We start from the raw sequence: 14,470 nt of genomic DNA, 5'->3' as shown, positions 1-14,470 counted from the left end.
AGGAATCCTGCAAGCAAAAAACCACCCATCCTTAAGCATAATAAGCTACTTGAGTAAGAGATACCTCCTTACTATGACATTCATGCAAATGCTGTTCCGTAGATGTATTCTATTTTTATTAAAAATCATTGGTAAAATATGAACATGGACCATAACTTACATTCTGTCAGTTAAAAAAAAATAAAGCCAAATGTCTACAATGGGAAGTGTATATATATATATATTCACACACACACGTACAATAGCAATATTTTTAGCTATAATTTCCTACTCATGTGGCAACATGATGAGCATTTTGAAGAAGCTGAGCCAAGTGAAAATACAACCTGCAGAACAGGTCACGTTTAAATATTCTGCTATTGAAGAATATTAAAAACTACAGATTAAGTAGGAGTGTTGTAATACATTAATTAATGCTTGTAAATCATTCTGAAATACTTGGATAAAAGATGGCATAAAAAGTGTTGCCACATGTCTTGATGCTTCTAGATGTGCACAATCCCTTACATCTTGTTTTGCTTTTTTGGGTGTTTCAAATCATCAAAAATATCATCACTGGATGAATTTAGTGTTGGGAAGTGTTTGAACATGGCAGAGAACCACCAGAGATGCCTGAATCCTCATTAAGAACTCGAGCAGATCTCTCAACATAAATAGATAGAAATATCTACATTTCTCCACATCTGAATCAAAGTGCTAGTAGTGGCTCTTCAGGTCTAGTTACTGATCACCTCTGTTCATCAGTGAATTAGCACAGCTGAGCTTGGCACTGTTACTCAGCCTTGACTTGGCTGTACATTCACAGATGTGAAATCCATACAATATTCCTTCCAATCTAGTACCCCCTAGTATTCCACAAACCAAAAAACGTAAACCATGCCATCAAGCAGACTGAAAAGGAAGGTATCTAGAATCACTCAATACCGATCTGGGGTTACCAAACAACACAACCAGTTTTCAGAGAACTTGGTTATGCAAGCACAGTCCTTTATAAAACACAGAAATAAAGGCCAGCATGAAAGCCCTTATGCTTTCCCACACTGATCTCCAGATCTAAGAGACACATCTTCCTTTTTATTCAGAGACAAGTAAGGTATTTTATAGCATCCATTTAAAAAAAAAAAGCCTAGGGAGTGTCACCAAACTCACCAAAGAGCAGAACCACTGTCCTTAAGGGGGATAATGTAGTATGAAAGGGTTTTACTTAGAAGGACATAAAGTAGCCACCAACATACACACCTTGTCCAAAAGGTGAGAACACTGCACGTTATTAATCCTTCCTGTTCTCTCCCTCCTCTATTCCAAACTGAGCACATGTGCTGCTTTATACCCACGTCGTGGAGCACAGGCCGCTCATCCCGCTCTCGCACAGCACGTAAAACAATGCAGTCCCGTGCCCATCTCGGGAAACTTCTAAATGCTCTCTCCCCACAAATAAATACCTCAAGCCACTGCTCCGCGGCAGCCAAAGGACAAACAATGATAGGAAACAGAAGTCTGTTGTGATTCGGAGGGAAACAAAGCGAGCTGCCAGGGCAGGAAGCGCAGCCACGAGGGGAGCAGAGCACCCCGGTTCTTCACGGCCACCCGCACAAACATTCATCAACTGCACCTGATACGCTGTGGAGGTACAACCCCCTATTAACCGAGTACCTTGGCATGGCGGCGAGGGCTGTAAGACTTCTGGAAGACTCTCTGGATGTTGTGGTGGCAGCGACTACCTTGAGGAACGTGCCTGCCGCGGGGACCACCATAGGCCTTGCTGCTGCCGGGCCTCCCTGGCAGGGAGCACCAGGGGCATTTCTGGGTGGGGGAGTGAGGCAGAGGGCCAGGGAAGTGGCGTTTGACATCGCTGGTAGCAACCCACAGCTTTACACCGGGTCTCACAGCATTTCTTGGGGTAGGTTTGTTGGTTGTTTTTTTTTTTCTCCGCTACTAGAGAAGGGCCGCGGTCAGGGAGAAAAGCTCCCGAACATTCAGAACAAGCCCCATGAAGGTGAATTAATAATAACTGGGGGGTGGGACCGGCAGGCGCCAGCTCTCCTCCGGCACCGGTAGGGCCGGGCACAGGGAGCAGGTGCCGGCGGGCGGCGCGGGCAGGCCCGTCCCTCACACCTGCCGGTAACGGCGGCCTCAGGCAGCCGCCGCCCGGCGTTCTCCAGGCGAGAGGCGGCAGAAACCGGCCCTTAAACGACCTTCGCTCCGCAGAACGGGCTGGGGGGGGGGAGAACACACAGCGGCGGGTCGTGGGGCAGCGGCCGATCGCGGAGCCCCGGGGCGGGCGGGCGAGGGGCCGCGCCCAGAGGCGGGCGGGAAGGCGGGAAGGTGGAGGGGGGGGGGGTAGGCGCGCGCACGCGTGTGCGCGCGGGCAGGTAGGGGCGGGGCGGGAGGGGGAGAGGCGGGAGCGCGCGCCGCCCCGCCCCGCCGCCAGGGGAGGAGGTGGGCGGGGCCACCGCGGCGGCCGCTGGGTCGTGAGTGGGCAGGGCGGCTGTCAATCCGGGGCGGCGCGCGCGGCCGCCCGGCGTCGCGCGAGGGGCTGCCGTGATTGTGGGGGAGGGGGGGAGGAGGAGGAGAGGAAACAAAAACAATCGCCCGGGCGCCGCCATCTTGGGTCCGTTCTCCACGCCACACAAGTGAATGGGTAGATATGAAATTACCACAGGGGAGCAGCAACAGCAGCAGGGTACGGAGGGCTGTTCCGAGCTGCCAGCTGGACTCGGGAGACTCTAGAGACGGCTCCTGCCGCCGCCGTCGCCCAGAGAAAAACCCCGGGCTCGGCCTTTTCTCCTCGCCAACCCTTAAACTGCACTCCTGGAGGGACAAAGTTGGTCTCAGCCGCGCTGCCTCCGCCGCCCGGGAGACGAGAGAGTTGCGTTCAGCGGCGGCTTCCTCGGAGCCGGGAGTGAGCCGGGGTCAGAGTTAGGGGAGAGGGGGACGAGGGGCTTCCTCCCCCCGCCGCCCGCCGCCCGGGGCTCGCCTGGTGCGCTGTGTGGGGGACACGAGGAGCAGGCAGCGGGAGCCCAGCAGGCTTTTCCTTTCCAGCCCTGCTGCTTCTTATTCCTTGCTCCTAAAAGGAAGAAAAAAAAAAAAAAGGCAAGGACTGGATTGAGGGGGGTTGTGGGGGGGGTGGGGTGGGTGCTGCTTCGGGTCTCCGTTTGAACCAGCGGCGAGGCGGGCGGAGGGGCGGCGAGCGAGAAATGTGTCCGTGAGGAGTTGGGAGAGGAGTGTGCATCAAGCAGAGGAGTCCCAAGCCTGATTCGCGGGAGGAAGAAACCCAAACCCGCCGCCCGGCAAACCCGGTCCTCCCCGGTGCCCGCAGCCTAGCTCGCCTCCTCGCTTCCAAAGCAGCTGACTTCCCCGAGAAGCACGGCACTCAAGGAAGGATTTGCCACAAAGAATATATCACCCTCCTCCCCAGCGGCTGGATACTGCATTTATTATTTTTATTTTTTTTTCTTTCCAGTCACTCTTCTGTGTTTAAATACCAAATATAGCCTCTTGGGGGGGAGGGGATGGCAATCTCTTAGAAGAATTTGAAATCTTGCTGGGGTTGCACGGCCCGGGAGAAGGACGGCGGAACCGGGGCGAGCAAGGATGATGAGCGGCTCTCGGTGACTGGCGGAAGGACTCGAGATTTGCCACTTTTCGGGAAGCCCGAAGGTTGGTTTGTTACCAAACTGTTGTTTCTCCCCTTTTCTGGGTTACGCTAAATCCCTCAGCATTATTAAAGAAGACCGAAGCGTTGCCCACGTGTAGCTAGCTGGTGGCTTGCTTTTTTTTTTTTTTTAAGGTAGTTTTCATCAACAAACTGACAATTTTTCCTCCCTTCACCCGGAGGCTGTTGAGGTTTGAAACTGAAATGGAGCTACTTTTCTCCCAAACACTACATGTTGTATGAGGGGAGCCAGGACGAAAACATCGTGTTTACTGATTTCGAAACGACTCCCCGACACGGCACCCACAGGGGATGCTTCACGGAGCTTGATGTGGAAAAGAGTTGGAGTGTGCTCAGAGACTTCGTCGTGTCCAGCAGCTTAATTGTTGACTTTTTTTTTTTAAAGTGGATTCGTAGCATACTTTTATGAATTAAATTTTGCCACCGTTTGTACAGAAGCCAAATGACACGTGTGTTTTGAAACACGGTTCCAAATATATCCATCCCTCAACCCGGATTCTCGCTAGAAAGAGCCGGAGGGAGATCGTCAGTGTCTAAAGAAATCTGATTTTACTGTTTTATGAACATTATCTGCGGCAGAAGTGTTGCTATAGATTGCTTTATAACGGTTCAGCAAGAAGGGAGATTTTCCAGCTTGCAGGACCCAGGAAACTGGATACTTTAAGTCACTTAAATGTTTTAACAGCATTGGAAAATGGGAGCTGCTACTAAGTTGGCGTTCGCTGTTTTTCTTATCTCTTGTTCTTCAGGTAAGTGAACGGTCTTGGTTTTTAAACGTAAAGCTTCGGCGTCAGCACTTCAAGAGCTTGAGGTAACTTTGTTTGGTGTGAATGAGGAGAAACCTTTTCTCAGATGACCAATGTTTGGGGATGGCAGTTGACTGTAAAGGCAGAAGCTGTTTTCATCGTTATTCTTAAAAACGTATAACATGAGCACTTCAAACGCGTGAGGCGCTTGGGTTTCAGATTAATTGTGTGGAACAAAGGTGGAGGCATAACCACCTAGTGTCACATAAAGTAATCTGGCAGCGCAGTATTAGTGTTTCATGGTGATTTAAAAAAAAAAAAAAAATGAACTACCCATCTGAAATACTCCTAACTTCAATTAGATCTATTATTCCGGACCATTCGCTGGTGAACGGCAACCTTCGTTAATGCTTCATTAGTTTAGAATAGGCACCGCTCCGAAAGCGTCAGCTCGTCCTTTAATGATAGCGAGGGGTGTGTGCATGTATAGATGTGTGCACAGAATGGGGCTGAAAAGGTAGACTTTCAGTTTCTAAACAGTAATTTGGAACTCATTGTATTTTGCTACTCAGTACCGCCTTGCGCTGCAAAAAAAAAAAAAAAAAAGCTACTACTTTTCTCTTTAAAACAGCGGAAGTTGAGTTTTTTGAGACGCCAGCTCCCGAGTCCTGAGAAGGCAGCGGGGTGTGAGGACTTTCCCCACGCTTCTTGAGGAGGGAAAACTGTTGTGGTAGCAACCAGTGGTTGGGCAAACTGCTGGTACATTTCTGCTTGAAGCTCCATCGGTTTCACCAAAAAAAAAAAAAAAGCTATTGTGAGCTGTGTAACGCTTCTACTACTAGTTTACACGGCAAGGCTGGCACTTTGCTTACCCTGTGGATGTGTGTATAATCCCCTGTGTGTAGGTTGATAACGTTTTTTAGCGTTCTTGCACGGTGTGTAAAGGTATACTTGTTTACCAGTCTGAAAGCCAGCAGACAAGTGCTCAGCTTTTCAGTGTAACCGGTGTAAGGGAGTAATGAGATCCATATAACAATGCCTTTTAAAATTTCAGTGTTATAATGTACAGGATTTTGCTGAACAGGACGTTTTCTTGTGGTTAGTAAATGGATAGTCTAGTCTTGTGTCTGTAGCGGTATTGATCAATTCCGTGTGCACTAAATGTGCTGTGAAATGGCGAGCGCTGCCAGAAATAAACCAAAAAAAATCCTTTCTGTTTTAACCAGATAAATAACAGAGCAGGTTAAGGACAGGCAGAGGCTGGTTGGTTTGTTTGTTTTATTAGAGTACTCATTTATTCCTCTCTTGAAACAAAACACGATGTCTTCTGACAGTTTTGTCATGCAGTAAAAGTGGTGTCTTTAATTTTTTTCCTAATACCTTATTTTTAAGGTACTCGATCAACATTCCTCTTAATTCGGGAATATTTTCTGCAGGAAAACTTCCCCCCCACCCCCCCACTGGCAGTTTCTGGAAGACTTGGTGCCATCTGCTCTTCATGTCTGTCTCTCCTTTCCACGTCCTTCTATTAAGATCTTTTTGCCTAGAGCACAGCATAGTGATCTTGTTGACATTACCTATCCGACTTACTAAACAGAATGGTTAAGCAACAAGAGCCGGCTTTTCTTCAGCATTTCTTGCTCAGGTTGTTCTTGGTAAGGTAAAATGTATCTTGCCTGTGAAGATGGAATGAATCCTTTGCTAAAGGAGCAGGAAACTGACTGCAATTCGGACTGCATCTCATGTGAATGACATTGTTTGGTGGTTGTTCCAGTATTACACATTGAGGTTCAGGTATTTAACAATTATTAAACTATTTTCTACTCGCCTAAAATTTTAGAGTATCTGCAGTTCTGGCGTAGGTCTAGAAAGAAATAAATTCAACAGGAAGCTTTTGGTTTTTACAATCAAAATTATAAGATTATGTAAGTTTTTAGCACGAAGTACAGGCATTTTGCTAAGTAGTGTTTCTTCTCTTAACTGTGGCTTGTTTCGGTTTAAAATCCTACCTATCAATTGATTCTAACGTCATCATCAGAAGTTGTTGTTTCTTTTCCAGTCTTTAGTCCGAGAAAAAGTCTGCCCAGGCTATATATTCAACCATATTGGCAAAGGTTGAAGAAATCCCAGAGTTCAGGTGTGAAGGTGTCTGGCTTGTCTTGCTCTGGTATGCGGTCTCCAGCTACTCTGAGTGTGTGTGTCGGGGAATGGGGGTGTGGGTTTTCTGTATTAATTTATTTTTATATGCAACTGTTTTCTACAGTTGTTTACATAGGCAATTAATACTAGTGTTCTTTAAATAGGTGCAAATCTTGTGGGTTTTCCCCTATGTGGTGGGTGTGGAAGTGGTCTTTTGGTTGAAGGCATTTTATTTCACTAGCTGTAACTGCTGTATGAAATCCTGGAGATGTTCTTCAAATGGATGGGAATTTCCAGTGAATCTAATAATCTTTGCTAAGGGAGTGAAAATATTTCCCCTTTCTGACTAAGATATTTGAAAAAGAGCATCTGTGTTATGTTGTTAGGCTCTAAAATATTTGTAGATGCTTGGCTAAAAGTGGGTGTAGGTTTGTATCCATTTGTATGAATTCAAGAGATTGAGACGAATGTGTATTAACTACTCATGAAAACAAAGTGCCTGGGTCATGGTTCTCCTTGTGCCCTTTAATATAATCTTTATATAAACCTGTGTGCAGTTTTGATTTAATGAAGAACAGCAGATCCTGAAGTAATAATGCTTATAAACAATTGAATAAGCTTCCTGTGCCTCTTGGGTGAGGCAAGATTGTAAATGAGCTTAAAAAAGAAAAATAGTAAATAAAACAGCTTGTTCATCAAAGAACGCTTCTCTTTAGGTATTATCTATATTATCCCCTCCCCCAAGGAAGTGTGTTTCTGTGCCCTCTAGTTTTCATGATTGCCGAGTTATACTTTATGAAATTTCAGGAACAGAGAATGTAAACTTCCATAATTTTCTGTCACACTTCAGAATTTATACCCCATGCAGCCGAAAATGTGGGAGATGTTGAAGTAGTGGATTGTCTTCAACCAAAATGTCCTATTGTGGGTGCTGTAGTTTTTAATATCTCATGGTTCTTTTTGTTAAATTCCCTGTTTCCCAAACCATCATTTCTTCTTTACTGAGCTACCAGCTCTGCGTTTGGTACCTGGGTGGTTCATCATCAAAGTAGTTCTACAGTTCTGAGTATCTTACAGGGGACAAATCCTGTACTTGTTATAACTCGAGATAAATTCATGCTAAAAATCACCTAAGCAAAAGAAAGCCCATTAGAAAAGTGTTAGTCTCTTCTTTCTTAATGCTAGATCATTCTCAAGCTACTCAGAAGGTCTTGAGTAATTGTGCTAAAGGAAATGACATGTCAAAGATACCTTTGTAGATGAAGTAGCATTTTCACTGCATGAGAACTTTGATTTTTAATTTATTCTTCTCCTGACTCACAACGGTGATTACCATGGGAAATGAGTGTTTAATTCCCCCCTGGAAAAAAAAGAAAAAAAAAAAAAAAAAAGAACTGTAAAGTCTAAGACACTGCTCTGGCTTCAGTAGCTGAATGGTTAGGTGTTCTGAAGGGATTGAGGGGTGGGAAGTGAGGTTTTTTTTCCTTTAATTTTACTACTGTAAGGGTTTTTTTGACTGTCCTCTCATTAGTAGTTTGGTAGCACTTGAAAATCCTGCCAAAGGGCTGGGAGTATTGTTTATGAAATTGTCTCTGCTGGTATGTTCTCTGCAAGCTGCCCATGATTGTGGTTGAACTCTAATCACTTCATTGCACAGGCAGAGCAATAAAACACTTCAGACTTAGTACTGCTTTTAAAGTATAAGTTCTGCTCAAGATTCCTTTTTTATAAGTGTACGCTTTTTTGTATTAAGTGCGTTATCATTGGGCAATACCCCAGCACTCTTGATGTTGCTGTTGAGAGCAGGACTTGTAAACCTACTTAATACTGTTTCCAAGCATAGATATGTTTATGTAGATGTGAATGTTACGTAGTTTACAAAGCTTCATGGTTCCAGGTTGGTGTTACAACTTTGATTACAGATCAAAATTCTGTTACTATTTTTATATAATCTGTTAATACTCAACAGCAGTTTCAAACTCTAAATCTTCTGGGTTATGAAAAATAGCTGTACAAGTGCTAATGCAATATTAGAACATGGAAGCACAGTTCTAGTAGAGCTCTAGAGAGAGAAATGTTTTCCGGAGAGATACTGCTCTCATGGGTTTATTTCCATATCTACCTTTCAGACACAAGTCTTTTATTTAAGGTTTTTCTAGGAGAAGTTTGTGTTCAAATGCTGGATGCTATGTAAGTTGGTGGAGGGAGGTGTTTGCTGCTCTGTGGGGGTGCAAGGAGGTAATTACTGCTATCATGAGTAATAGCTTTCAGCTGGTTTTAATGGACAGTATTTGAATGCCATTTCTTCTTTTCTTTCCCTCTAACCTTTTCGAAATTTGGGTGTGAAATTCCTTAGGTGATGGGTTCAGATGATTTGTAATGAGGATAGACAATACTTCCCCCCACCCTACCCCCCTCGTTTAACTATAGAGGTTGATTTTTGTCATATCATTAGTTTTAGGTAGTGGGAAAAATAACGAAGTCCAGTGTTTTTCATTCTTACTGATTCTATCTTCTCTTCCAATGTTTTACACTTTTAGTTTTGACAGTGCCTGGCTTTCAACTCCCATAGCTTATTTCTCTTTGGAATTCAGTTCTATTTCAAATCATCATTATGAAGTTTCTATGAATAGTATCTGGATCTCTTGAAAGGCAGTAGTCATCTTTATTCACAGACAAGTGTGGTGGACACAGCATGCAACAGTAATCTTTTGGAGACCTGTGTGATTCGGAGCCAAGATACAGCAGGTCCGGGGTACTTATCCCTGAGAAATCATCTGGAGAATAATCATTAGAACACGGGCTGTAAAAAAGATAGAGGTTGACAAGGAATCTGATTGTGGAAGAGATTTCTTGGTGAAGGGGAGATGCATTTCCACCACTTAATTAACAGAAAGCAGATTAATGCAAATGTCTGCTTTAGCTGGTTGGTAGAATACATGGTCTGTTAGCTATCTGATGTTCCTGAAAATGAGAACTCTTTAAAAAGATCAAGAAAATTACGAATTTTACAGCCAAGTTCTTGTGTGATGAAATCTTAATGTGTTTTTGTTGCCTTGGTGCTTAAAATTCAGCATATCTTATTTCCTGTTATTTCCATATGGAAATTGAAGTGTTATTGGATGCCAGTGACTTTGTGGCATCTCTTATCTTCTCTCCTCTACACTGTCTGTGTGGTGGTGGAAATTTTTTTCTTAGAAACAGTTTGTGACTACAGTGCCAAACAGCAGAGCATATTTAGGCTTAATCCCACAGAAAATGAATATTTACTGCCATATTGTTTACATTGCATATCTTTGTGGCTAAGAATCCCAAATGTACATTAGATACATCAAATACTTCAATTGTTAGTGGGAAGGGCAGAGAAGGGTTTATCCACTGCAGTAATTATTGTAATAGTTTCAGTCTAAAGTAAGCCTAGATGGGGAAAGGCTTTATGGTTTTCTTCTGAATTTCCTAGCTAAAGCTGTAACTCGAAGCAAGCAGTCCGACTAGGAAAAAAAAATAGACAGTTCACTAACTGGAGGCATAAATCTTTGGTTATGTGGTTAGAGGTATTCGAAAAACACTTGGAAATGAGGGAAGTGTTGTGGGAAGACTACCTGTTCCCGCAGCCAGAAGCAGCTGGAGGTAGCGCTGGTATTGTTGTTCGTGGGATCTGCTGAGCCTGGGCATGGGAGGTGTGAAGCACTTCTTTGTACCCACCTCTAGTTAGGTGCTGCCACAAAAACGCGAATGCTTTACATCAGCGAAAGAGTGTGCCTTCTCTTTTAGATCTTCCTTCTGTTGCACAGTTCTCCCAAATGGATCCCATGTTCAGGCTCGCAGTCAGAGGAGGACGAGCAGGATGGTAGCCTTTACCTCTCTGTCTGTGGAACTTTGTGATGGTCCCCCTTATGAACTGTGCTGCTGTTGCATTCAGGCAGAAACTTCGTTATGGAGAAGATGAGCAAGTGACATACTTAAAACTGTCTTGATTCCAGCAAAGGTCCGAGTGGCAGCTGTGTAACCTAAAATCTTGGTGACTTTACAGTGTAGAAGTGGAAGGACAGGAACTCCTCTGTGTGTACTGCCAATTCGATGTCTCACTGATTTTTTGAGGGTAATTTAAGTATTGCTGGATTCTAAAAACTTGCCTTGTAAAAATACCGGTATTCTTGTATTCTACCAGTGTTCCTGGTTAAATTGGTGCAAGATAATCTGTTTCAATCAAGATGCAGAGTCAGTCCAAAATGTAATTAATTTCAGTGTTATTCTTGAGTTACTGAGGAAGCTTTTTAGAAACTATTAAACTACATTGCTTTGGCCTTCATATGATGTTGAGTACCTTTAGTTGGCGAGAAGGCTACGTGTTGTTGAAGTAATTTAAATGGCTAGATATAGCCTTTTGAGATTACTGATTTTGTTAAAGTATAATTTTTATTTTTAAGGATTTATATGAAGCTGTAATTAGGTGGTAATTCAACTCAAAAAGCTGAAACCAGAATGTAATTAAAAGTACACCCCTATATACTCCTTACTGTGATGGGCATGTAAGAAATGCCAAAATACTTTTTTTCTTTTGTAAGTAATTACATGAGGGAAACATTGCTTATAGTTAGTGAATTGAAGTGACTGAAAGGCAAGATACTTGAGAAGAATCAGCATTTTACCGGTGCTAGATCTTAGCTAAAATAAAAAACAAGACTATGTCTCAAATTTTTTTTTTTTTTTGGGGGGGGGGGGGGTCCTGAACTTCGGGATAGCCATCAACTGAGCTGAAATTGAGAAAATGAACGTTGTATCTCACATTTACATATGGTCAGTATTGCTTTCTGATTTTGTTGTGTACCTAAATGAGGCTGCTCTCACAGTTGGGAATATTCCACTGTCTATAATGTCAGCAAATCAGTGAAGTTTTTACTGTTTTAATTCTTTACACAGTTTAAAGTTAATACCTGAAAGGTTACTTAAGACATTTAATTTCTTAAAAAAATTAAAGTTTTGTTTTCAGAAAGCATCTGTATAACTATGAACTGGGAATGAGAATCTGTGTCGCTCAGGTTTGTTGCTTTTCAATAGTTTTAACTCTGTGTTAAATGCTAAATGGAATACATTCAATGTATGTATGTACATTCAATGTATTGCTATTTCGCCAGAAAAGAGTTAGTTTTTAAGTTCCTTGTGGCAGATTGACTTTTTAAATTGGAGTGTACATCCATCCTGTTTAGAAACAGAGAAGGGAGAAGGTGGTCATTTAGAATCTTGTTCCTGTATTTTCTGAAAAATACCAAACTTCTTATGAGGATAAGTCAGTATGCAGTTTTTATTCTGGAAAAAAATGGAAAGGGCTGAGGCAGCTCAGTGTTGGTTTTTTAAGATTTTTTTTTTGTGATTGACTGTAGATCTGAAGAATGTTTTAGAGATGATCTGTGACTTGTCTCTTTTGACTGTTTCTAAACTTCTTAGTGAAATGAGGCTGCAGAGTGAATGCAAATGCTGCTTAACTACTAGTGCAGCCCTGATACTGTTTTAGTTTGTGCCAGTTGGTATCTAATGAGATAACATGTAGGAACAGTTTGAGGGGTAGTGCAGGCAGGGGGCCAGTGCCAGGATACTCAAGATTGTACCAGAATTCCTGCAGCTTCAGCTCTTCAGTGCTCCCTCATCTCGTATCTGAGAGCGTGGAGTATGTATCATACCATCAGTATGCTGGGAAAACATACTGATTTACACTGAGTTACAGCTTAGCTTTTGCAGTATTTTGGATGTTCAAATTAAAAACTGTCCCTCTTACTTAAAAAACAAACAAACAAAAACAACAAAAAACAAACAAGAAAAACCCAACCCAGAACAAACCCAAACAACCAAACTAAACAACAAACCAAGGCCAAACCTGCTTTTGGGGCCAGAAGAACATGCCATGGGGAGGAGGTCCGTGGTCAAGTATGATGTGGAATGGACAGGCTCAATCTATGGACCTGTTAGGATCTGCAGTATAAACATGTGACTTGAAGAAGAAAATTCGTGCTTCCTGTTTAAATATTATTTCTATTTTAGATGCATATTGAAAGTTTTGATGCGGGAATGGTGCAGTTGGTGGTTACTGTAATCTTGCGGACTACCTGTTCTTTAATATCACTTCATAATAATGTCTCTGAATAGAAATGCTTGTGTCTTGCTTGAAATTACTTCTTAAAATCATAGCAGCATAGATTCTTTTGGGTCATCAGATCCAGCATCATGCTCAAAGCAATGTATTGTTAACCAAACAATATGAGCTGCCCAGGGCAGGGGGGAGTCCCCGGGATCCCTGGAGGGGTTGAAGAGTCGGGCTGAGCCAGCGCTGAGGGATCTGGGGGAGTTGGGAACGGTCGGGGGAGCGTCATGGTTGGGCTGGAGGAGCTTCAGGGGCTTTTCCAACCTCGGTGATTCTGTGAAACCTCCACGTTCTTTTCAGCAGAGCTGCTGCCTCGTCTGACAGCCCCTGCTTGTACTGATGTGAGGATGCTCTGTCCCAAGGCCCAGGGCATCCCCTTTGTCCTTGTTGAATTTCGTGAGGCTCCTGTTGGCTCACCCCCCGAGTCTGTCTGGGTTCTCCTGAGTGACATCGCTGCCACTGAGCACCCCACCCTCCAGCATTGTCCGCAGGCTCGGGCGGTGGCTTACGCCACCTCCTCCAGCCATCCCTGGAGGTACGGGACAAGGTGGGACCTAGGGTGTGCCCTTGGGCTGCGATACCTCGCATCCTGCTAGGGACGTGTTCCCTACCTGGGTGGTTCTATTCCAATCTCATGTTGGCTGTATTTCGAGTTTCATTTGCTACTCAGCTGATTTTTTACTTCATTTCAGCAGCTTCCTTCTTTTGGTGGCTTACAAGAAAAGCTCCAAATCACAAGTTTGTAACTGAAGCTGTAATAGCATGACCTTATTTTTTCAGGTTGAGAGTTCTTATCTCATCTAGATAACGCTAATCTCTAGTCTTTAAATACCACCTAAATGATCATGGTGATCTTTATTCTCTCAGCTGTATTTTGAATACTTGGATTTCAGTATCAACGTGTAAGTTGAAATTTGATCTGTTTTTTAAGAGCTATTTTTAAATATAACCAATCATTTTATCAAGCCTTCTGACATGAAAAACCTGTTTCCTTCTAGGAATTTTGAGGAAGATCCACATAAACAGGGAAGTGGTTTAATCTTGTTCTGTTAGTGTTAAGCATATGAGACAAAATTAAACTTAGCAGTAAGTAACTGTTAATTTTAGAAATTTTGGTAGTGTTTGTCAGTAGAGGGTACAGATAGTTCTCTCTAGCTCGTAGCAATTGCATGATGGAAGAGTTTTCTTTAAATATTTCCATGTTTCGGGGTTGAAAAACATTTAGGCTCTGAAAGTTGCAAAAATTTTGAATTGCACACAATTGTTTGAATTACTGTACTTTATATAATAAATGATGTCTTTTTCATCATTTGTTTATAAAGCTACTTTAAAAGTAGTGTAGAGAAGACCACTGGTTAAAGACTTTCATTTTAATTCTCTGATCTTTAATTTTAAAAAAAAAGGGTCTGTTTTGCAAGTTATCCCTAGGGATAATTGTGTTTCATTAAATTTAACACAAACTGTCAAAAAGGTTGTATTAAATGGCTTTTTAAAATGTTACAATATGATTACGTTTTGTGTTACTTCAGCTTGTGACACATACTGGGAGGGGACAGACCCCCAACAAATGAAGCTTCATCTAACCTTGCCTCCTTCAAATAATATAAATCAGTGGTGAGATGTTAGATTAGTTTGTATGTGCCATATATGTACTAAGAGAAAGATACAGAATCGTGAATAATTTATAAGGTTACTTAAAACTCAAGATGGTTTTGCTCCCATTCTTGCCCCCAAATAAATTGCTTCCTCCCTAAAAAACCAGCAGCCCCA

At 42.9% G+C, this 14,470-nt stretch overlaps 1 protein-coding gene across 2 annotated transcripts in view; it reads left to right on the top strand.

The window, feature by feature from the left end:
* Positions 1 to 3,113: 3,113 nt before the first annotated feature.
* ACVR2A (activin A receptor type 2A) overlaps positions 3,114 to 14,470 on the top strand; it is a 69,520-nt gene continuing 58,163 nt past the window's right edge. Inside the window, exon 1 of one of the 2 annotated variants that reach the window (XM_074910103.1) lies at positions 3,114 to 4,425. In XM_074910103.1, coding sequence (XP_074766204.1) covers positions 4,371 to 4,425 — 55 coding nt within the window. In that variant the 5' untranslated portion in view covers positions 3,114 to 4,370. The remainder of the gene's footprint in view (positions 4,426 to 14,470) is intronic. The other variant, XM_074910104.1, reaches the window with a different exon arrangement.

This window comes from Athene noctua, chromosome 7 (assembly GCF_965140245.1).
Source record: "Athene noctua chromosome 7, bAthNoc1.hap1.1, whole genome shotgun sequence".
Taxonomy (NCBI): Eukaryota; Metazoa; Chordata; class Aves; order Strigiformes; family Strigidae; genus Athene; species Athene noctua.
The sequence above is the reverse complement of the archived record's forward strand: the minus strand, read 5'-3'. Positions and strand labels throughout refer to the sequence as shown.